At 41.2% G+C, this 22,103-nt stretch overlaps 2 protein-coding genes across 2 annotated transcripts; both read left to right on the top strand.

The window, feature by feature from the left end:
• The first annotated feature begins 436 nt into the window (after window positions 1–436).
• Window positions 437–8,871, top strand: LOC133015926 (protein O-mannosyl-transferase 2-like). The gene is made up of 21 exons (XM_061083215.1): window positions 437–714; window positions 805–889; window positions 1,397–1,501; window positions 1,619–1,727; window positions 1,964–2,072; window positions 2,604–2,763; window positions 2,847–2,953; window positions 3,057–3,139; window positions 4,446–4,555; window positions 4,658–4,724; window positions 4,835–4,895; window positions 5,003–5,081; window positions 5,242–5,393; window positions 5,829–5,920; window positions 6,026–6,102; window positions 6,214–6,285; window positions 6,375–6,434; window positions 6,507–6,612; window positions 6,713–6,853; window positions 7,459–7,570; window positions 8,366–8,871. The coding sequence occupies exons 1-21, from the start codon at window positions 437–439 to the stop codon at window positions 8,469–8,471; spliced, it is 2,271 nt and encodes a 756-aa protein (XP_060939198.1). The 3' UTR covers window positions 8,472–8,871.
• Window positions 8,872–9,503: 632 nt separating this feature from the next.
• Window positions 9,504–21,717, top strand: lin52 (lin-52 DREAM MuvB core complex component). Its single transcript, XM_061083070.1, has 6 exons — window positions 9,504–9,522; window positions 11,225–11,299; window positions 11,417–11,454; window positions 11,587–11,653; window positions 11,825–11,908; window positions 21,253–21,717. Exons 1-6 carry the CDS (start codon window positions 9,504–9,506, stop codon window positions 21,306–21,308), a joined length of 339 nt encoding a protein of 112 aa, XP_060939053.1. The 3' UTR covers window positions 21,309–21,717.
• The last annotated feature ends 386 nt before the right edge of the window (window positions 21,718–22,103 follow it).

Raw genomic sequence — 22,103 nt, 5'->3', positions numbered from 1 at the left:
GTGAAATCATTGCTGTCTCAAAAAGTCACTCATCATCTCTACCTCACTAAAAAAACACCTCATGACAGTTTCAGAAAGTTTCTCTTCATTGACAATGGATGTTTGAAAGTTGGAGTGGAGTGGTGAGCAAACGTAAACTGGTTCATCAAGTGAAAAAAATTCAACCGCCTCAGAGTTGTCATAAAGAAAGAACATAGTGATTGAGACTAAAACAGTTTTTTGAACCAGGCTGGAGACAGATTTAACTCTGCTCTAAAGTCGGGCTTCTTAACATGGGAGTCAATAGGAATTGACTCTTTCTTGGAACCAGCCTCAAGTGGCTCCGCAGTTCAGCTTTTTGCAGTTCTGCATTGGCCTCATCACTCAGCCCATATTATTCTCGTTTGGCTCCAAGCGAGGTGTCTCTTGTCATTTTTAGCCCAGGTTTAGTTTCGTCATGGCAACAGGAGAATGCATCTCACAGTGGAAGCAAACAGGGGACACGTCCACGCTGAGGAACCGGAGAACAGTCGCCTCCTCCGGGGCTGTGACAGAGGACTCGACCCGTCCTGCTGCTGGAGGAGACACCCACTCCTCCAACGGGACGTCCGCCCGGCTCTCACCGGGAGGAGGCTGCGGTGATGGGGCTGCAGGCAGACAGCTGCTGCTGCTGCTGGTGGGGGGTCTGTCCTTCTCCACACGTCTGTACAATATATCGGAGCCCCCCCACGTGTGGTGAGACAGAGTGAACACACCCACATGATTCCAGGTTTAATGCTGTGTAATGTTTGTAAACGCACTGATGTGTATTTTGTGTGTGTTCAGCTGGGATGAGACGCACTTTGGAAAGATGGGCAGCTACTACATCAACAGGACCTTCTTCTTTGATGTCCATCCTCCTCTTGGAAAAGTAAGACAGCAGAATAACCCTAAGGTGTATATATAACACATCATATACGTTGGCTTCATCAGAATGCAGCAAAACCGGGTTCAGAGGTGTAGCCACGGAAGGTTGGGAGAGGTCACAAACACAAACTGATAACACACGCCTTAAACTTCTGCTGATCAATTAGCTGATAAACAGTTAAATAAAAAAGGTGCTACCCCTGTATAAATTGTGAAAATGAGAGAAATAAAGACTAATAAAGTATTCGAGTAAAAGAGTTCTGGGAGGCGGAGAGGAAGTAGCATCCACACAAAGATCTTTTTATTATTATTTTTTATTTGCCTCTATTTAACCAGGTCGGTCCCGTTTAGACCCGAGGTTTCTCAGCTTTATTCACACGGAATCATAACATTAGATAGATACAACAAATGTTTTTAGATAAAAGTTTGTTACTGGCGAGAAGAGTTATTTCTCTTTCAGGGCAAATGTTTGGATTGGCCAAGTTGTTTATCCTCCTTTACTGCTTCCTAGATGCTGATTGGACTCGCTGGCTACATGAGTGGCTATGATGGCAACTTTCCTTTCATAAAGCCCGGAGATAAATACGAAAACCACAACTACGCAGGGATGAGAGCGGTATGCATCTTTAGTTTCCACACTAAAATAATGTATCTTTTCTAATCGATTAACAATGCTGTTTGAATATAGACGTGTATTTTAAGTGCTAATGTGTCCTTCCTCCTTCTCTCGCAGTTCTGTGCTGTGTTGGGTTCCTTCCTCCCGATCTTTGCCTACCTCACAGTGCTGGAGTTGTCTCAGTCTCATACTGCAGCTCTCATCACTGCCGCTCTCCTCATATTTGGTGAGTAATGATCTGAAGGAGACTGCCTGTAGCATGTACACATTTTGTCAAATAGTAGATAAAGACCTCATTCAGTTCACTTCAGTTTATTGAACATCTTTAGTGATGAATTTTTTGAGTGTCTTGCATCTTAAGAAAAATGTTGAATCACTCTGCGTATTGAGGAGTCGAGCAGCATGTATTTGTCCTGTTGTTGAACAACCATGAATTTGGGCTTCATGTCACCATCCTGACAGACACAGGCTCAATCACCATCTCCCAGTACATCCTGTTGGACCCGATACTCCTGTTCTTCATCATGGCTGCAGTGCTGAGCATGGTCAAGTTCAACCAGCAGAGACACAGGTAGCAAATCCAATAGAGCTTTTGTTTTGTTAACAAGTGGATGATTATTAGGGCCCGAGCACTTTTGAAATGGTAAGGATTATTATTATTATTATTCAGGCAAATGAATTGGCTTTTTGAGGGCTTTAACATGCTCAAATTCTTACCAACGCTTCAAAATGCATGTACTCGGGCCCGCTCAGTGCTGCTTTGCAGTCCTAGAAATTTTTTAAATTGTATTTTTATAGTTGGTACTTTCAAGGGTAGAGCAATCCTGGTTATTATTATAATTTTTTTTTTTTAGGGTAAATGAATTGGTTTTTTTTTATTATACATTTTTTTTTTTTTTTAAATTTAATAATAATAAAACAAAAAACGAATTTACCTCCTGCGCAGAAGCGAACTGTGCACCTCCTCCGCAGTTCGCTTTTGATACATCAGTTTTAACTACAGCCTTAAAGTAACACAAGTATATTCTGATAGGAACAAATCTAGCTTTTTCATAATGTTGAATGGTCATCATTAAATACTTCTGTTGGCTTTTGCTCTCAGGCCTTTTACTGCCTCCTGGTGGCTGTGGCTGGTACTGACTGGTGTAAGCCTTGCTGGGGCTTTGGGGGTGAAGTTTGTGGGTCTGTTCGTCATCCTGCTGGTTGGTCTGAACACAGTCAGTGACATCTGGAGGCTTCTTGGAGACCTCAGTCTCTCACTGGTAAACAGCAACATGTTTTTATATTCTGTTAGTGTTGATAATTACTGCCTGAAGCTCATCAGTGTTCTTTTTTATGTCTCCAGGTCAACATTGCAAAGCACTTCCTGGCTCGTGTTTTCACCCTCATCCTACTTCCTCTCTTCCTCTATGTTACAATATTTGCCATCCACTTTGTTGTGCTGAACAAAAGGTGAGTCTGATGCCTGTATAACAGATAAAGTGTGATCCCTGCTCAGCACACAGATGACATCCCCTGAATTATTTTGGTGGTCATGATTGTTCTCTTTCACCAGTGGACCAGAAGATGGTGTCTTCAGTGCTGCCTTCCAGTCTCGTCTAATCGGGAACTACCTGCACAACGTCTCCATGCCCGAGTGTGAGTCCGAAACACGTGTGGCTAAAAACCACATGAGGCTGCAGGCTGCAGCACTGTTTACTGAAAGACAAATGTATTAGAATTGATGATAAAAGCCAGATGGGATCAAGAGTTTGCTTTACAAAAGCTGTTTTCAGAACACGTATGAGGCAGAACAGGATGTCAAATTGTCAGTGCGGAACTTACGTGTTTTCAGAATCAGAATCAGAAAGTATTTATTGCCAAGTAGGTTACCTGGAATTGTCTTTGGTATATAGGTGCATACAATGAACATAAAACATTAAAACACAATAAGTATTTCACAGAAGAATACATAAAAATAAAAATATGTGTGTACAGCACATCAACACTAGCAACGGCCTTTATCGCCAAAAGCTTTTGAATCTCACTGTCTTTCCAAACTGACATCCCTGTTGGTGTCTTGTACATATTTCATCCTGAGATATTTGTATTCTTTTTTATTTTGCGTCCATCATATGTTAGAAATATCATTACATTAATAATATATTAATAATATATATATTACATTAAAAATGTAATGTAATGTAAAATATCATCATAATGCCCACTCCCTGGAAATATAGGGGACGTTATCCTGCTTAATTTTCACACGGGTACACTCGTCACTCATTGTCAGATATTTTACCAGGGGACGAGTAGGTAAGGTTTCAGGAAAATGTCTGGAGCAACTGACTTTCACATACAGCTCCTCCAAGAAATGTCAGTAGCAAGTCTAGGCCTCAGTATATGTCTGAAAGTATCTTAAGCCGCATATCAGCTATTATTGAGGTTGATTGTTCATCTTATGCTCGGTCCCATACCAGGCTGGTGTCGGCTTCTCTTGCCACTGTTAAATGGCATTATCCATGAACCGTACTTGTGCCAGAGGCGGTGGACTAGTGGCAGAAAACTTGGACTACTGGCAGAGAAGGGGTCTCTGGTTCGATGCTGGTTCGACTCCACGGTTCGTCTCCTCGGAGTTTCGGCGGAAACTTGCCTGGATGGTGTAACGAACCTGGACCTGTCCAAAGTTCAAAAGGACTCTTCTCCCTACCCTGTCTAGTGCCCCTGAGCAAGGCACCTTACTCCCCCAACATCTGCTCCCCGGGCGCCGTACCTGGCAGCCCACTGCTCTGCTCTGCAGTGTGTCCTGCACCAGATGGGTGAAATGCAGAGGACTAATTTCCCCAATGCATGAGTGTGTCTTTGCATGTTTGTGCATGTGTGTGGGATTAATAAAAGTGTATCTTCTTCTTCTTCACATGTTTTAATGAGGTTTTCCTCTTTCTTTTCGGTGCTTCTGTAGATCTCGCATACGGCTCCACCATTACTGTGAAAAACCTCCGCTTTTATGGAGGATATCTGCACTCTCACTGGGACTTGTACCCAGAGGGAGTGGGGGCAAGGCAGCAGCAGGTCAGGCTACAGGTTTAGCTGTGACACATTCACTAACATAATTAAACACGCCCATACCCATGATGCTTTTTGTTTATTCTAAAATATTCTTTATTCTTCCAGGTGACGGCCTATCTTGGCAAGGACGACAACAATCTGTGGGTCGTTCACAGGCAGGATCATAACGAATGTGAGAAAATGCGGTTGATTTACGTTTTAAAGAAACAAATAACATTCACAAATCATAATGAAGTCATGTATGAGCCTCATTGTTATTCCCTTTTGTTTATCCTCATTAAGCTCAATCCGGGACCCCTGATCTGGTTCGTCATGGTGACATCATTCAGTTGGCGCACAAAGAGTATGTGTAACTTAAAAGAAATGTTACACTTAATCCCTATAAACGATTAATCTCCTCCTGTGTTTTATTATCTATTTCTTTTGTTTGTTTGTTTTTCACTCCTTCAGAACAACTCGTAACCTTCATAGTCACCTCCATGAGGCCCCTCTGACCAAGAAGCACTTCCAGGTTACAGGCTATGGAATAGTGAGTTCAACCCAACAAGAGAGAAAGAGAGACACATTTTCAAATAGAATTTTAGAGGAAGATTGACAGACCCAAAACTATAGTGTAACATCATAATATCAGATTGTGATTTTGATATGTCTGAGTCTAACACGCAACTGAATCTGTGCTCTGTTTGTAGAACGCCACAGGAGACACCAATGACCTGTGGCAGGTGGAGGTGTGTGGAAGTCGAAAGGGCGACCTGGTGAAGGTGCTGCGCAGCAAAGTCCGCTTTCTGCACCGAGCCACCGGTTGCGTTCTCTTCTCCTCTGGCAAGACTCTTCCCAAGTGGTAAAAGCTATTACCTTAGCTGTGACTTAAAGGGGAATTCTGTTATTTTTCAACCTGAGCCCTATGTTTATATTTGTGGGTGTGTAAATGAAAAGTACTTACAAAAACTTTTAGAATTGGTCCAGTAGATAAATGAGAAGTCTCGTTTGACTCAGGGAGACGGAGATGGAAATGAATGAGAGGCAGAGTTGGTGAGAGGAGTTTGTCGCTAATGCCGCATAAGATTAAAGCGTAGCCAAAGTTGCCATGTCACAGCTGCCAGAAGAGACAATCTACTTCCAAAAGTTTTTGGTTAGAGCCATTCATTTACAGTCCCACATTTATAGACACGTGGCCTAGGTTGAAAAATATAAAATAACTTCCCCTTCCTCTGTACAAGATTCTTAAGTGTGAGTGGACGAGTCAAATTGTTTTAAAAGTTTTGTCTCCATTCAGGGGCTGGGAACAGCAGGAGGTGACCTGCCGCCCCTTCCTCAAGGAAACTCCGAGCTCTCAGTGGAACATTGAAGATCACAGCAATCCAAAATGTACATGGAACTTATCACTTATGCTCCTGCATATTTTTTAAACACTTGTATGTTTAAATATCACACACTGACCAACATATTTGCCTCTTTATGATTTGACTGCAGTGCCCAACATCAGTCTGTCTGTGCTGAAGCCCCATTTCCTGGAGATCTTACTGGAGTCTCATATTGTTATGATCAGAGTAAGAAACCTTTAGAAAATCAAGCTGTGCTTAAAGAAAGTGTTTTGTCAAAAACTAAGTATCGAAAAAAATAAAAAAATAGATAATGAAATAAATACCTGTTGTTTTCAGGGCAGCAATAGCTTGACACCCAAAGACAATGAGATGACCTCTCAACCCTGGCATTGGCCCATCAACTACCAGGTGAAGTGAATAAGGTTTATATTTGACTAAATTCAAATGAAGTACTTCACTGTTCTAACCACAGATGTTCTGGGTTAATTTCTGTGAAGGGAATTAGGTTTTCAGGGGTGATTGACACCCAGTATCGCGTTTACCTACTGGGGAACCCTGTGAGTCTTGAAATTCGTCTCTTCTCCCTCATGTTGCACATTAAAATCCTCATGGTTAAATCCTGTTTTCAGGTGATCTGGTGGATGAACCTGGCCAGTTTGGGCATGTATCCGGTCATGGTGATGGTGGCGTCTGTCGCCCTCCAGAGAGGTTTCACACTGGACCAAAAAAGAATGGGTATAATTATTGACAGAGCAGGATTGCAGCAGCAGACAATTCATTTAAACAATTTGTTTCAACAGGAAGTAAATGATCTGTTCTTCTCTCTGTGTTTCAGAGCACTCTCGTGTTCTTAAAAGAGGAGGAGGCCTGCTTCTCCTCGGTTGGATTCTTCACTATGCACCTTTCTTCACTATGGACCGCATCCTCTTCTATCACCACTACTTCCCTGCCATGCTCTTCAGCAGCATGCTAACAGGTATCTAAACCCAACACTGCATTTTGCCCAAAATTCCTCTCCATCATTCACAGCCCATGTTTTCACACTGGGAGCAAGATTTGAAGTATCACTGTTGGGGAAGAGATTAGAAGCAAAAAAGCTGCATGAGATTAATCAAGACACGTGAAGCTGATAATTTTCCATTCTTTATGCAAATTTCTTTCAGACACACAGATCTGATGCAATTATTTTTAGATTCGGTGTGAATTAAACTGTCTCAGGATATCATTATACCCTTGTTTGTGAATTCACTTTTATAAATCACAGAAAAAACTTACTGAGGTCTTTCAGGTTTTTAAGATGCAACAGTGTTACATTAATCCAGCTAACAGTAACTTCTCATGGCTCGTTTTAATGATGCAGATTAACTGAAATGTGAAAAAATAGTTTTTATCTCATGGTGTTTAATTGTACCTTTCTCTCATCTCTAACACTTTTTACTCTCATATTTTTGCCATAATGTTGTGTGATCTTCAAGCTGGTTTCCTATTGTTTTCCTTCAATTCTTTATTTCTAACTTCTACAAAGACGTTGTCATGGTGATCATATCGTTTTGGTTTAATCATTCTTCTTCTTTCTCTTAGGAATTACACTTGACGTCCTGTTAGAAAACACTGACCTGCTGCTCCGCCCACCTTATTCTGATTGGCTAAAGAGAGGCGGCCAGATGGTGTTTCTGTTTACTGTTCTTTATAGGTGAGGCATAAGTTGAGTAATTACTGTGAGGGACAGATTTAAGTACATTATGTACATTATGTAATTACATTATTATTACATTATGTAATAACCTTTCATCTTAACAAATATCATATAAAACATATTAAGACAAATCGTACTGTAAATGTTGAGCAGTAGCCCATATTAATGATGTTTTGCCTGAATCTGGCACATATGCAGATAATTACATTATGTACGTTATGTACATTACATTATGATGTCATACAAATGTTATCATCCTTATGTGTTGTTGGGATGATACAGCTGCTTTTTATACCCATTTTCCCGTCTTAGTTCCGAAATGCAAAATGCAACCATTGATGCAGTTGTTTCGATCTGCTTGGAAATACGAGGATTTGGTGGTAGTTGGATGAAAAACCTGATACCCATGGATTTTCAAACTAAAGCTTGCAGGTGGCTAGCTTAGTTTAACAGAGAAACAGGAAGAAGAAGGAAACAGGAAGCTTGGCTCTATTTAAAGTGAAAGAAGAATCTACCTGTACTATATACAACTCAGTAATTATATGTATAATTATATAAAAACTCTTCATAAAAAAGTCTTAAAACGACTTGACCAATGTTAAATATTTTGTTGACTTTAATTAAATTATTCAAAATGTTTCATAGAATATTAAAACCAAGAGAAATCCCCCATTTTATTCAAGGTCACAGGAAGTCGCATTATATTATATTTAATTTATCTAACGCATTTAACAAAGCATTGACCTCAACGTGCTGATCTTAAATTACAGTATCACATTCCCTGTCTTGTAGTTTCTACCTGTTCCATCCGCTCTCCTATGGCATGACGGGTCCTCTGGCACACGAGCCGGGCAGCGCCATGGCCGGCCTCAAGTGGATGGACTCATGGGAGTTCTAGGCAGCTCCGCACAACAACACACAAATGATGGGATGTGTAACAACTGTTTTGAATATGAAGGACTTATTCATGTCTTTCACAGACATTTTATATGGTGTTTAATTTACATAAGGGACTGACACACTTTTATACCTGTTCTTAGTTTTTATGCGTGCCAACATCTCCAAGTATTGTAGTTTAAAGAAAGGTTGAGAAGACGGACTTGAATCAGTGCAATAAGACTTGACTTGACTCACAGCACAGCTCACATCCTGAACTCTCGTGTGCATCCTGTCTGTGTCACGATAATAAGCTCAAGTGCCTGAAAGGAGCTAGTGAAAGAAAATCTGATTTATAAATGCTGCTCAGTTTCAAAAAACACTTTATTACATACCTTTTCTGTCAGACACTATTTTTGGGGTTGTGTTGATTTTAATGACTGTTACTTTTGTACTTGTCCAGTAACAGCTTCTGTTTATATGACACAACAAGACTACTGCTCAGTGTTGTGTACATTTCAGTGTGATCAATAAACTATGATATTCTTGTATTCTTGTGTAGTGTACACATTTATTGATTATCATTGCTTTTACTGTGTTCTTTTATATATCTAGATCCCACTGTGACTTAAATCTAAGTTTGTAAACAATAACAATAAAGTAATATATAATATAAAGTAATTTAAATAATTAGATGATAAACTAAATAATCTTTACTTTCTGTACATTGTTATTATATTGCAGATCTTGTCATTGTTGATGTTAATTTCATTATTAGTATTATTATTGTTTATATTAGTGTCAATATTTAATATATTAACCATTATTGAACCAGTGCAGCTTTACTGAGAACATAATTGTGTGGGGGGGATGTACACAACGTACGTAAGTAACGTAAACGTGGGCTGTGACTGCATCATTAACGTATATTTTCCAGCTCTCTTCACTTGACGTCAGGCCCCTGGTGGCGTGTTTGTGAATTACACCGGGAACACGTCGACTCCGAGTGCGGCCGGTGTGATTGGCTGTCGTCCGTCACGTGCGCATTCTGAAGATGGCGTCTCCAAATGGAGGTAAATTCTAATTCTCTTCGCCGCTGCGCTGTGTTTAAACCCTCATTTCTCCGTTATTCAGCTTTAAACTGCGCACTTCTCCTCGGATGATTCACATGTGTACGTGGACACGACAGGAGAAACGTGTTCAGCTGTTTTATTACCGTCTGCTGGTGTTTTAGTCGCTAGCTCACAGGAAGCACAACAGTGAGGTTAGACTCACAGTAAACACACAGAGCTGCTGCTTGAGGCTCCATCACCTCTGTGTGTGTGTGTGTGTGTGTGTCTGTGTGTGTCTGTGACAGATTCACTGTCAAGTCACAGCATCGACACACTTTACTGACCCACTGGAGTTGTTTACGTCTCACCTCGGACGTAACGTTGTATTCACAGCAGCTTGTACGCTGGTTTAACAGTGAAGGGAACTGTCCACACTCGGCTCACACTTATACCTGCACACAAATATGTGCTGAACACAAAATATAGTTTAATATTAATGCTGTGCTCTAAAGACCTCTTCTGATGTGTGTAATGTCCAGGTCTGTATGTTTTAGGGAAGCAACCAACCCCTGATTATCATTGAATAATCTGCCCATTGTTGTTGTTCTTGTTTACTATGAATCGGTTAATTGATTGTTGTTGAAGAAAAATCAACTGCGAAGTTATGCTTTCCAATACTTCTGGACTATTTGGCCAAAGATTATGTCAAGATGAACATTTTCATATACTGATAATTATCAGGATTAATTTGATATTGCTATTTATTTTAAGTCTTAAGTGGTTTGTGGTTTTTAACAAATCTGATATAGATCATTTACAACATATTATATTGATGTGCATTCAGCTTTTATGGCTGTTGATCAAAATTTTGGTGGTTGATTGATATCATGTTATTACCCAACCCCACTTTCAGTTGTTTAGTTTACTACTACAAATGACAAAAAAAAAAACAGATCCTAGTGCAGTAATTCCTTCAGATCTTTTTATTCCGACCAACAGTCCAAAACCTATGATATTCAGTTTACCATAAAACACAAAAAGAAAAAGCATCAAATCGTTCCATCTGAGAGGCTGGAAACAGCAAATTTTTCATGGAAAATTAAATTCCTAAAAAAGCTGCTGATACATCCTAGTTGGTCCGTTAATCAACTGTAAACATGAAATATCATACAGTAACACAACACATGTAAAGAGAAATGAAGTGTCCAAAACTTTATGTTGTGAGTGCATTCAGTTTATTATCGGTGAGGGTTGTTGTAGCATCGTCACACTGTTCAAACCTTGTCTATAAATAGCTGTACTCTACAGGAACAGAACAATGCATATGAAATATGATGTTAGCATGTATCACTTTTGAAACATTTGCATAGATAATTGTATCAACTTTTTTAAACCTGCATACATAACATGACCTATAACCTTTGGCTAGCTAAAGGTTAAACCCTTTTTAAACACTATTGCGATAACACTAACTAATGCTAAACAAATATACTTTCTTGTATAAGTATATTGGTTTAACTTGTGACATCTTAATTTGGCTCGTGGTGGAATTCACCCTAGACAGGTCATCAGTGGATCGCAGGGCAAAAATACAGAGACAAACATTTAACCTGAAATTTACACACACGGTAAACTTTAAGTCTCCAGTCTAACAGAACCAAAAACCTTCTTGCTCAACAGTGTTAACTGCTCCACCACCGCTCTGCCCTCATTGTGTTTTTAGGTGACGACTTTGAATCGTCTTTGCTGAGTTTTGAGAAGTTGGACAGAGCGTCACCAGACCTGTGGCCAGAACAGCGTAAGTTTACCCTCTTTTGTCATCACTTATTATTAATAAGTTAAACCATAACTCCTTAATAATTAAGGAGTTATGTTTTAAATGTTGTGTTTAATTATCCTGTCATCTCGCACACAGTGCCCGGCGTTGCTGAATTTGCTGCATCTTGTAAAAATGTGAGTTACAGTCGCCATGACTCGCGTTGATTTACAAACCAGATAATTCAATAGGCTCGACACACACACTGATATTCTATCAGACTGCTGTGTTAATCTTTGGTGAGTCTTTTGCTGTCTCTTATGTTTCAGCCCATCACTAACTCACCTCCCAAGTGGATGGCTGAGCTAGAGAGTGAGGACATTGAGATGTTGAAAGGTGTGTACCTGTTCTTTGTTTACAGATGTGTGGTTATTTTCACTGTACCTGTTGTTGTTAAAAACAGAATGATTGTAGTAAAACAGCGTTCAGATATAATCCTGTCAAAGAGGATAACATTTTGCTAGTTATAATATAGATTTTATTACTGGTCCTGTTCTGCCTCTGCAGAGCTGGGGAGTCTGACCACAGCCAACCTGATGGAGAAGGTCAAAGGGCTTCAGAACCTGGCTTACCAGCTGGGCTTAGAGGAGTGTAAGTACACAAGCAACACACACACACACACACACACACACACACACACACACACACACTCACAGCACAGACAACGCTTATAAAAGCGTTTGGCTTGATCGAAATATATGGTGTCTTTAAACATTGCAAGTCACCACTAGATGGTGCTCACATCCTTTCTGCATCTAGCAGGTGGATTTTCACTTTCACATTCAAAACCCAAACAGGTTCACTGCATAAGCTTATGTGTTTTTTAGGCAAAGGTCAAATGTAGAAATTAAAACTTTGCAATTTAGAATCAGCTCTTCACTCCGGTAAAACATTGTAAACAAAATTACCTTGAGGTCTTAAAATAATGGATTTGGGTCAATCTTGTGATATAGGAAAGGTAAGAAATGGGGTCATGACCCACAAGAGCGCCTGAGCATTCGACAGAGGCAAAACTCTAGATTTTAATCCAGTCCCCACTACCTCTATTGTCATAATCCTTGTGGAGTGTGGATTAGAGAGATGTAGATAAGTGCTCATATTTTAAGGATGGGTATTTATTTTTACAGTGAAAAAGCACACAAGCAGTGAAGAATTGTGATATAGCCGCCCCCTTACTGTGAGTGGATGTATAAATAAATGTACATGTAGGTTAAATCAGTTAAATCCATGTGTATAAGGCAAAAGTGACCTGATGTAGAGACAGAGCAGTAGAAATAATGGAGTGTGGCCTCCAAACCTTTTTGCTTATAAAAAACTAACTGCTCACACTTCATGAAGACGGATTGTATTTATGAATCTAATTATGTCAAATGCATTTGGAGATATTTTGGTAAAGTTCGAGTGATGCAAAAGTAGAAACTTTTTAATTATCGTTAATTAAGGCAAAGGAGTTGCACAAATAATCTAAACAGACAAACTGCAGGAGTCAGGAAAGCTTAAATGCATATTAACAAGCTACAGGAGGCATCTATAGATTGTGTAGCATTTGTTGTAATTGCATAGAAGACCGGTCACAAGGTGATTTTGTTGGTAAAGGCTCTAATCTGCATGACTCTAAACCCAGAGAGGCGTGTAATCTGGCTGGTATGAAAATCCTAGCTGTCATAGGTGTAGGACCGCAGGCTTTGCAATCATGTTGTGTACCTCGGGATGATGGGACACAATGATGGTTATTATTGGTGTCGGAGCAGCCCTGTAATGGGTGCCTGTTTAATGCTCTCTGGTTTAATTTTCTCCTTTTCCTTGCTGTCATGGGAGGCCTTGTAAATCTCGGCTACTTTTTCATCATGTTTGTGCACTCTTCACTCCTCATAAATGAGACACCGCGGAGTCAGGGCAGAGGAAGGGCAGGGGACAGGATTTACTGCCCCTCCCCCTTCAACATGTGGACCATTAAAGAGGGAGCTTGTTAATGGGCACAACACAATCAAGCTGGGAAAACTCACCCACCCGACTGCTGTGAGGACCTGAAACGGACGTTTCAAAGAACATCATTCCCTGTGGCTGGAATCCACCAAAGCAGCACTGATGCTGGTTCCTGCTTTTTTCCTGCAGCTAATGCACTCTGCACATGTTGCTGCATGCTCCTGTTTGCACACATGCATTAACATAGATGTGAAGGGAGGATGTGATGCCCACTTCCCCTCCCCACCAGCACCCCCAATAATGTGTGCTGTGTGACGCTGGCCGGGCCTGGTCTGGTCCCACAGGGGCCTGACGCGTGCCTCTTCCTCCGGGCCCCAGCTGTTACTCCGCCCCATGATGAATGCCCCTGTCGTGGGCCGCTGAGCGCCGGCATCAAGCCTGGGGTCTCTAGGGAGAGCTGAAGACTCTGATAAGTGCTGTTATTGGAGGTAATTGAAAGCTGAGTGTTCCTCTGGGATTCAGTGGAGGGCCTCGGGTATGGAGACGGCTGGTAACATGTCTGCTGGAGCTGGTGGTGGTGCTTTATCAAACATGTAGGCTCAAGGTGACGTTAACATTAAACACTTGCCCACTAGGATTCTCTTTTGATAAAGAAAGTTTGTTGTTAATTTAGGTTTTACAGTGTCTTTAATGTATCTCGAGTTAGCTGCAGTCACCAATCGTAGAAAATTCAAAACATTTACTCACAAGTGTGCTTAAGTTGTTAAGGTGTAGGAAAGTGTGTTTAATTGAGAGTTAAAGTGACCTGTGTCTGCGTCGGACAAACTTACTGGGTATTGATTAGGTCCTAAAGAGGATATGCACCATTGTTTAAAATGACATTCCATTATTGTCATGGGTGGGACCATTTAACCGTGCGAAAGCTGACACTCTGCAATGGCTGTCTTATAAACATATTTGTTAGTGACATTCAAAAACAAAAAGTTTACCAATTTTTAGACATGAACTGGCCCTATTTGTCCAGACATGATGCAGAGTTTGTCTTTCACATAAGAAGAACACAGCAGAAGATTCTCTCAGTCAGACGTGTTCACAAGAATAGAAAAATCGCATTCAGTTGACAAGTGGCATCTGGGTAGAGCAGCAGGAGGCAGGACATGACGTAAACATTCTGCTACAGAAATCACATTATTATTTACATCTCATCGACACCAGAGTCGGCCCATATATCCATAAGCTCATGAATCTCATCTTTCCAAGTTGACAGCGTCCTCTAGGGCACCCATTTTTCATCTTGAAATGTTTGCATTCTTTTTGGGGTTATTTTTCAGTTTGGCAACTGTCGCATGTTAGAAATGTCATCAACATGCCCACTCACTCATGGTGGATTCTTTGGACATTTTGCCAGAGGGCTGGCAGGAAAAACTCAGAGGAAGTCTGGAGCAACTGACTCGGACATTGGCTCTCTCAAGTATACACCCTCTGGATAACTTCTGGGGAAGATTCTGAGTTCAGTGCATGACTGAAGGCAGCTTTAGCTCGATTTTTTTCCATCTTTAGTGGTACCAAAAATTGTCTTGCCTTAGGACAAACACACCAGAATAAATGTGTCGCGTTTAAGCCCAGGCAAAAACTTAATAATTAATATCATCACATTATGATAACAGAAAAACAGATATAAAACATTTTCACTCGACTACCTGTTGTCACCTCCATTGCACCACAGAGGCCCTGTCCTCTGTCCGTGATGCCACCCAGCTTAGACCCAGGCTGACCCCTGTTGAATCCCCCCCGTGTGAAGGTGAGGCTGAAGGTTGCCCTGCACTGACAGCTCCTAATGGGCCCTCATTCAACACCACCACCTCCTCCTCACCCTCAGGATCAATCTCCGGCCTATTAGAAGCATGCCGCTGCTGAATATGATTGCATTCACTGGGCCCCACTGGCGCTAATGTGCCTCCATCAATCCATCAGGACGGGCTGACCGCGGAGCGGGCGGTTATGAAGTGCCTGAGCTGACAGCCACTGAATGAGGAACAGGGGATGCCTCCCCACCACTGCCGCTACTACCCTTCCTCCTCATCCTCCTCCTCCTCCTCCTCCTCCTCCTCACCCTCTACTACTCCTCTGTGCTCGTCTTCTCACCTCTCCCCTGTGTCTCTGTGGGCTCGTAGCTGCGATGAATGTCAGTGTTGTGTGTTTCCTTGAAAGGAAAGTGAGACAAGGAAAGAGGAGGGCTCAGTTCAGAGGCTCAGTGTTTATCATCTCAATATTCAGTTACCTGGTGAGGTTAGTTCTTTCAAAGTGGCCTAGATTGTAATTTATTGGATGTGTTGATTGGTAATACCGCTGCTACTTATAGTCATTGTCTGTTGTTGAAAGAAATGGGAGCCATACCAAACACGTTTTGCAGCAGCGTGACATGAAGTATCTCCTTCCTCGGTATAGCAGGTTGCAGCTGTATCTGACAGAGCCTGTCCACATCTTAACCAGGATCAGTGTCGGAGCAGTGTGAAAAAAGAGGGAGGCAGAGCTTAATACACACACACACACACACACATTCACACACACACACACATACACACATGCACACATTCATACACACACTCGAACACTGCTCCTTAGTTCTGCCTGCTTGCCGCCTCCCTGAGCAGATCGGAAATGACACCTCATTTCCATAAAGGCATTAGGAATTCATTGGATTTTCTTTCCCAGCTAATCATAGTCCGGGTGTAAAACCTTTTAGGCTTTTTAATGAATGATTTTTGACTGATTGCCTATTAATAAGGACACCTCTTGAACAGCCATAGGCTGGGGCAGGGGATGGGAGGTGCAGATGTGTTTGTTTTTGTGTGTGTGTATATGTGTGTGTGTGGTGTGTCAACCAGGCGAAAATGCATTGGAGGAGCGGGAGGAAGAGGCGAGGAGGGGTGGGCCCTCTCGGTTGGGACATAAAGAGGAACCAGTGGCTCCCCTGGGAAATCACAGCTCGTGTCTGCATCTTAAATATCCCTGTGAAGTATCAATAAGTGGGTAATTGAATTTTGAACACAAACATGAGCGTCAGGTGTATGTGTTGCAGGGCGGGGGTGTCTGGGTGTGGGAGGGGGGCTGCGGATGCTGAATATGTGTGCCTCCAAGTGTTTCTTTGCTCGTGTGTTTGTGTGTGCGTGTCCTCTCCTCCGTGTCTCCCTCGTCCCCGGGGAGGAGAGCAGTGAAAGTGGATGTTAAATCCATTAAATAAAGCTTACAGCCCGTAATAGCTGAGCGGCACTCGGACATGGGCAGTGAGGGTCAGATAAGTCCTCTTAACTCTTAATGAAAGTGAATCAGGGCCGCCGCGGCCAGGGGGCCAGGACTGCTGTTAACCCAGGTGCTCATCTATCTTTGGAGCTAACAGGGGTCCAGCCGCTCACTGGGAGCGTGCCATCTCTTGTGTGGGAGGGGAGGCGGGGGGGCAGAGCGATGATTACTCTCATTTTATACACGGGGGAGTTGTGGGGTAGGGGCCTGGGGGCGGGTTGTGACAATGACACCTAGCTCACTCACCGTAAACGAGGGGAAAGTAAGATGTTACCTTCCTCTGCATTTACATTTCAGCCACCAGGGATTTGGCAAATGAAAATAATTTGCTGGCCTGGAGCTGAAAATAAAGTCGCTGTAACATTAAGGTCTGCACCACAGAATATCCTGTAGTGTTGGCTTTAATTATAAAAATTCAAATAGGCTCGGGCTTTAGAGCGAGTTTTTTTTCGGATAAGTTCATCTCCATTGTTGCTGTTACAGCTTTGCAGCAGTAATCAAACGCAGATCTATATCCAGAGGCTCAGTGGGCTGATGATGTGGGAGTGTGGGCTACCGGAGGCAGAGACCTTTAGCAGGCGGCTCTGCTGTTATCTGCTCTATAGTGGCCTCTCTATCTGGACCATACTACCTCAGCCTGATGATGATAACCTGACTTATTTCTGTTTCTTTTTATACTGTGTCTGTCTCTGCACGAAAAGGAAATGTTCTTCGATTAAAAAGTGGAATACAAGCAGCACTGAATATCAGGTTTAGGTAAAAACACTATATGCAGTACAATTTGGCTGTTTACTGAATGAACATGTTAGACGATGATGGAATCTCACACCAGGCGCGGCTAAATGATAATAGGGTAGCAACAAATCAACAGGGTGAGGAAATGGCCCACAGAATCCATAAGGTGTCATTTAGTATGGATGGCAGCCGTAACAAGATGCTGATTAACTTAGTGCAAAATTAGTAATTGACCTTTCTAATCAACTAAACAAATCTCTAAGTCCCTCTAATCAGTATTGATCTGCCATGTTGTATGACAAATCCTGTGTGTGTGTGAGTGCGTGGGGGCTGTGGAGAGGGGGTGATTTAGAGGCTCTCTAAGCTAAGCTTGTTTGTTAACACAAAATTAATTATTGATAAATATAACTTACTAATAACACAGAAGTTACAATGACATCTGTAATCATCTATTTATTCTCACAATATTTCTTCAGATTCTTTATTTTGATATTTTTAGGCATTTTTCACTGAAGACATTTAACGCATCTCAGGTCTAAATGAGTAAAGGCTAAATTTCAGTATCAGTGTCTCGCATTCTAACTCACTGTCACGAAGCCATTCATCCAACTATTTTGTGATTTTTAAAACAAATTTCCAAATAATTGATAAATAATCATGCAAATTAATTCTTGTTTCTATCCAGTACCCTTATTAAAAACATTAGGAGTTGGGTGCATCGAGAAAAGTGTTTGTTGGTTATAATTCTCCAAGTCAGCACCATTAAATTATTCCAGAGGAAATGGTTTGCAATTCGATGATGTAATTAAAAGAGCACCAGTCTAACCTCAAACAAAAACAATGTGGCAAATGTGATAAAAATATAATATATAAATGTGTGTGTTAATTTGAGGAAGGTCCTAGTCTCCTCTTCTATCCACACAAATCTGATGTTTGATGTCTGTCTGTTTTGTCTGTAACATTCCTTTGTCTCTCCAGTAGTAGAAGCCTCAGTGACATTTAAGTCACGTGATTTACACATCACACCTGCTCAATGTTTTTTCTTCGCACTTTTTTGATTCTTGGCTTTGTCACTGAAACTGAAAATGCATACAATAACAGGGTGTGGCTTCCTGAGACACTTGAAAAGAATAGTGCTGTTGTCGCCATTGAATCAAATTTCTGTGACTTTGGCTGTTGTTTCTCTTTCAGTGGTCCCACTACCTATGTACTATTTACAATGTCTGGCATATATGGTAACAACTTTCCTAATGTTGGTTTGACCCCACCCTCAACTTCCCAGTCACATCACTTTTCAATATATTTCGTATTTTTATAAAAAGAGAGACATAATAAATTGATCAGTGATTTATATTTAATTGGGTCTTTAATGAGATGATATCAGGTCTAAGAGTTTCTGTCTGAGTAGCGTGAGGCTGAACTGAGCCGTAATTAATGAAACGCTTGGTGGGCTGAGGGGTCTCAGGAGGAGAGGGCTCCGCCATCTTTGATCTGTTTTACAGTTTGGGCTCAGCAAGAGATGGAGGAAGAGATAACAAGAGAATCGGGGGATGACACATTTAAAATCAGAAATATGAACTACTACCTCATACCGTTCCTACTCAACCTGCTCCTAATAATGAAATGGCATCAAGGCACTTGTGGTTTTAGGGTCATCTGAATTTAATTACTTTCTCTCGCCTAATTTTGATGGCTTCATTTCAATCTGACGCACCCGTGCATGTGCAGGGATCCCCTGATGACTTTGTTTAGCGTGATTTGGAGAGACAGCAAAGTGCAAAATGAATCCGTCCCATTCCAATTAGCATCATCTTTAACCTAGTGACGGACACCTCAAGGTGACGTGGCCCCCACGCCCAGATGCACCATTATCATTCCACACTGTGCGACTCATCTAAATTACTAACTGACCCGGCTTTTTTCATTAGCCGCCGTGGGCAGGGGGAGGCGGGGCCCCCTTCACACCAGCACACACTCTCAGCAGTTGAGATCCTGATCACATTCTTCTTAGAGGCTTCGTTAGGTAGATGACTATAATTCCCATTTGAAATCAGTTCTCACTCGGCTGCTCTGTTATATTCGGGTGGTGTACATGTTGGTTAAGAGACAAATAAAGTTGCTGAGGTAATTCCAGCTTTGGTGCTGATGCAGACTGTAGTGGAGCCGAGAGGCTGATCCTCTTCTTATCTTTAACAAAGAGCAATTCCTGTACCTGGAAGGTGGCTCTCCAGGGTTTATGATGATACTGCAGGAAAGTCCCCACAATCTCCATAGTGACACGACAGTTTGACTTTGACAGAAAAGCCTAAGAAATGTTTTCACTCCCAGAGAAATCTTTTCATTTCTCAGTTTCACAAAGGGCCTTCTGCAGGGAGTTGGTTTATAGTTCACACAGTTGTGCAACACCTAGTTGACTGAAACCCAGCCAGACATCTTGTTAAAAAGGAATTACCTCTATGCTTTGTTTACACGTGTCAACAATCTAACCAATATGTTTTATTGGCATCACAGATGTCAGCTGTGTGTGGCAAAATGACTAAAGTTGGGTCAAATTAGCAAAATCAAAGATACTAGTACGTCAGTTATGTACGTTTTGTATAAAGTAACATTAATTCAGAGGTTTTGTGATTTGGTCTCAAAGAAAAATAGAAATATAATCGTTTGTTTGCAGCGCATTGAAAAAAGACGCATTTATATCAGAAACTGCACCGAATTGCACATACTCATAAATACCAGTTCCTTAAATATGTCCGATTTTTTCATGAAGATCCATACATATGCTTTTGAGAAATTTGTGAAAATGTCCAAAAACCTACTGCTTATCTCAAATAGTTTAGGACAGTGTTATAAGAATTCTTGGATCTGCCCTTCGTCCCATCCTCAATTTTGGAGGAAATCCGTTTTTTTATAATCCCACTGACAAATACTGACAGTTTTGAAATTTGCATTAGTTTGGATTTAAATTATGCTATGAAGATGTCTCCTCTCATAAGGGTTTATTAACTGAATCTTCAACTTCAAGCATCAGTTTCCTGAAGAAGGAGCTGTGAAGACATTTGTATATTGTGTATAACCAAAAAATAATGGTTCCTACTCATTAAAGAAACAAGTATGTCTGCTTAAAATACAGTACTTTAAAATATCAAGATTATAACAAAGATTTTATATTTATTAAATTAATAATCTGTCACTTTTTTAATAAACATTCCATAATTGCATGTTGAGGTTAATAGAGACATTTTGCTCCTTTTCGCTCGTGACAAATACACAAATCCCAGTTTAATGCTGTAGGTCTGGGTACTTGAGCTTCACTACATTGAGATACCAATCAAGCAAATCACAAGACTGTGGTAGCTATGTCTCCATTTTATGTTGTTTTCCATGTCGTGAATGAACAGATGTTTGTATAAATTACCTCCCAGCGTGAGGCTGCAGATATTAAATACATGCTTTGCATTACTAAACATTGGTTCAGACGTGGTTAGAGCTGCAGGCAGACGTGTGAGGCGGACGGCTTTGTTCTGGTTTTACCAACTTATCTGATCTGGAGTCTTATGATCATAATAATAAGAACTGGTATAGCACTCAGGAGAGCGTGCACCTCCACCAAGGGCCAACAGCCCCCTTAAATTCAATCAAGCCGCCTGGGCTTTATTCACTTATAAATATCCGTCCTCTAAATAAGCAGTTTTTTGTTACTCGCCTAGAACCACAAATTATTTCAGGCAATTTCTTCTAAATTTGGAAAAAAAAACAATGTTAAATAAAGTGAAAAACAGATTCCTATATCTGCTCCCCAAATCGGATCCACACAAATATTGAATGGGTTTTTTCCTGAGCCATTCCCCATCCTTCCACCAAGTTGCATGGTAATCTGTCCAGTAGTTTCCAGTAGGGAATGATTTAAGGGTCTTTTAACCTGTGAAGCTCTTTATGCTGACGATGTGATTTTGTGTCTTCTTGTTTTCCAGCGAGGGAAATGACCAGGGGCAAGTTCCTGAACATCTTGGAGAGACCCAAGAAGTGACAAATCCTTCTACTTCTTTGTTGACGGGACATTTGTGATTTCAAGCTGAATCCGATCTGTGTTTAGCGATATCATCTGACCATGTTCAGACCTCTACCACAAAGACTCTCAGACAGTGAGCTGCAGCTAAACGCTGACGTCTTCTCTCCACACTCCTCAGTTCACCTCCTCTAGATAGATGCCTTTCCTTTTAATGGAAACTTCAAATGATTTACTACCTTTCACAGAACTTCTCTGTAGCTTGTAGACCTGCCTTGATCATATTTTCCCTATTTATTCTTATTTCTATTCTAAGCATGATTTACAATTTTTTTTGCAATTTGTGAGGTTGTATGAATAAAGTTTTAACATGAAAAGAAGTTGGCTTTCATAAGGTGACGGAAGCTTGCAGCCAAAGCAGCTATTTTTGATAATGCAGCAGTTTTTATGAGGCTAACTTGGAGCTTTAATTGGGGCCATACCTTCATGCCTGTGCTGCTCCACAAAGAACAGCAGCTCCCCGGCTGTGGACGTGGAAGGAGCCCCGACGTGGGAGTGCTCCCCCGACTACCAAGGCATGTTTTCCATTTAATGAGCCTTAGAAGCAGGCTCCCACTACCTACACAAAACATTGCGTAAAAATAATATTGCTCATTGTCGTCGCCGTTAATGAGAGTTGACATAATTACTAGGACCATTTCTTTTCTAATTAGCACACTTCAGCGTCGGCAGAGCTAGCGGCCGGGCAAAAAGGGAATCAGACAGGCATGCCGAATGGGAAACAAAAAGAAGTCCATCCACCATAATTAGGTAGGA

The sequence above is a fragment of the Limanda limanda genome, chromosome 12, assembly GCF_963576545.1.
Source record: "Limanda limanda chromosome 12, fLimLim1.1, whole genome shotgun sequence".
Lineage (NCBI taxonomy): Eukaryota > Metazoa > Chordata > Actinopteri > Pleuronectiformes > Pleuronectidae > Limanda > Limanda limanda.
This window is presented reverse-complemented; position numbering and strand designations above follow the sequence as displayed.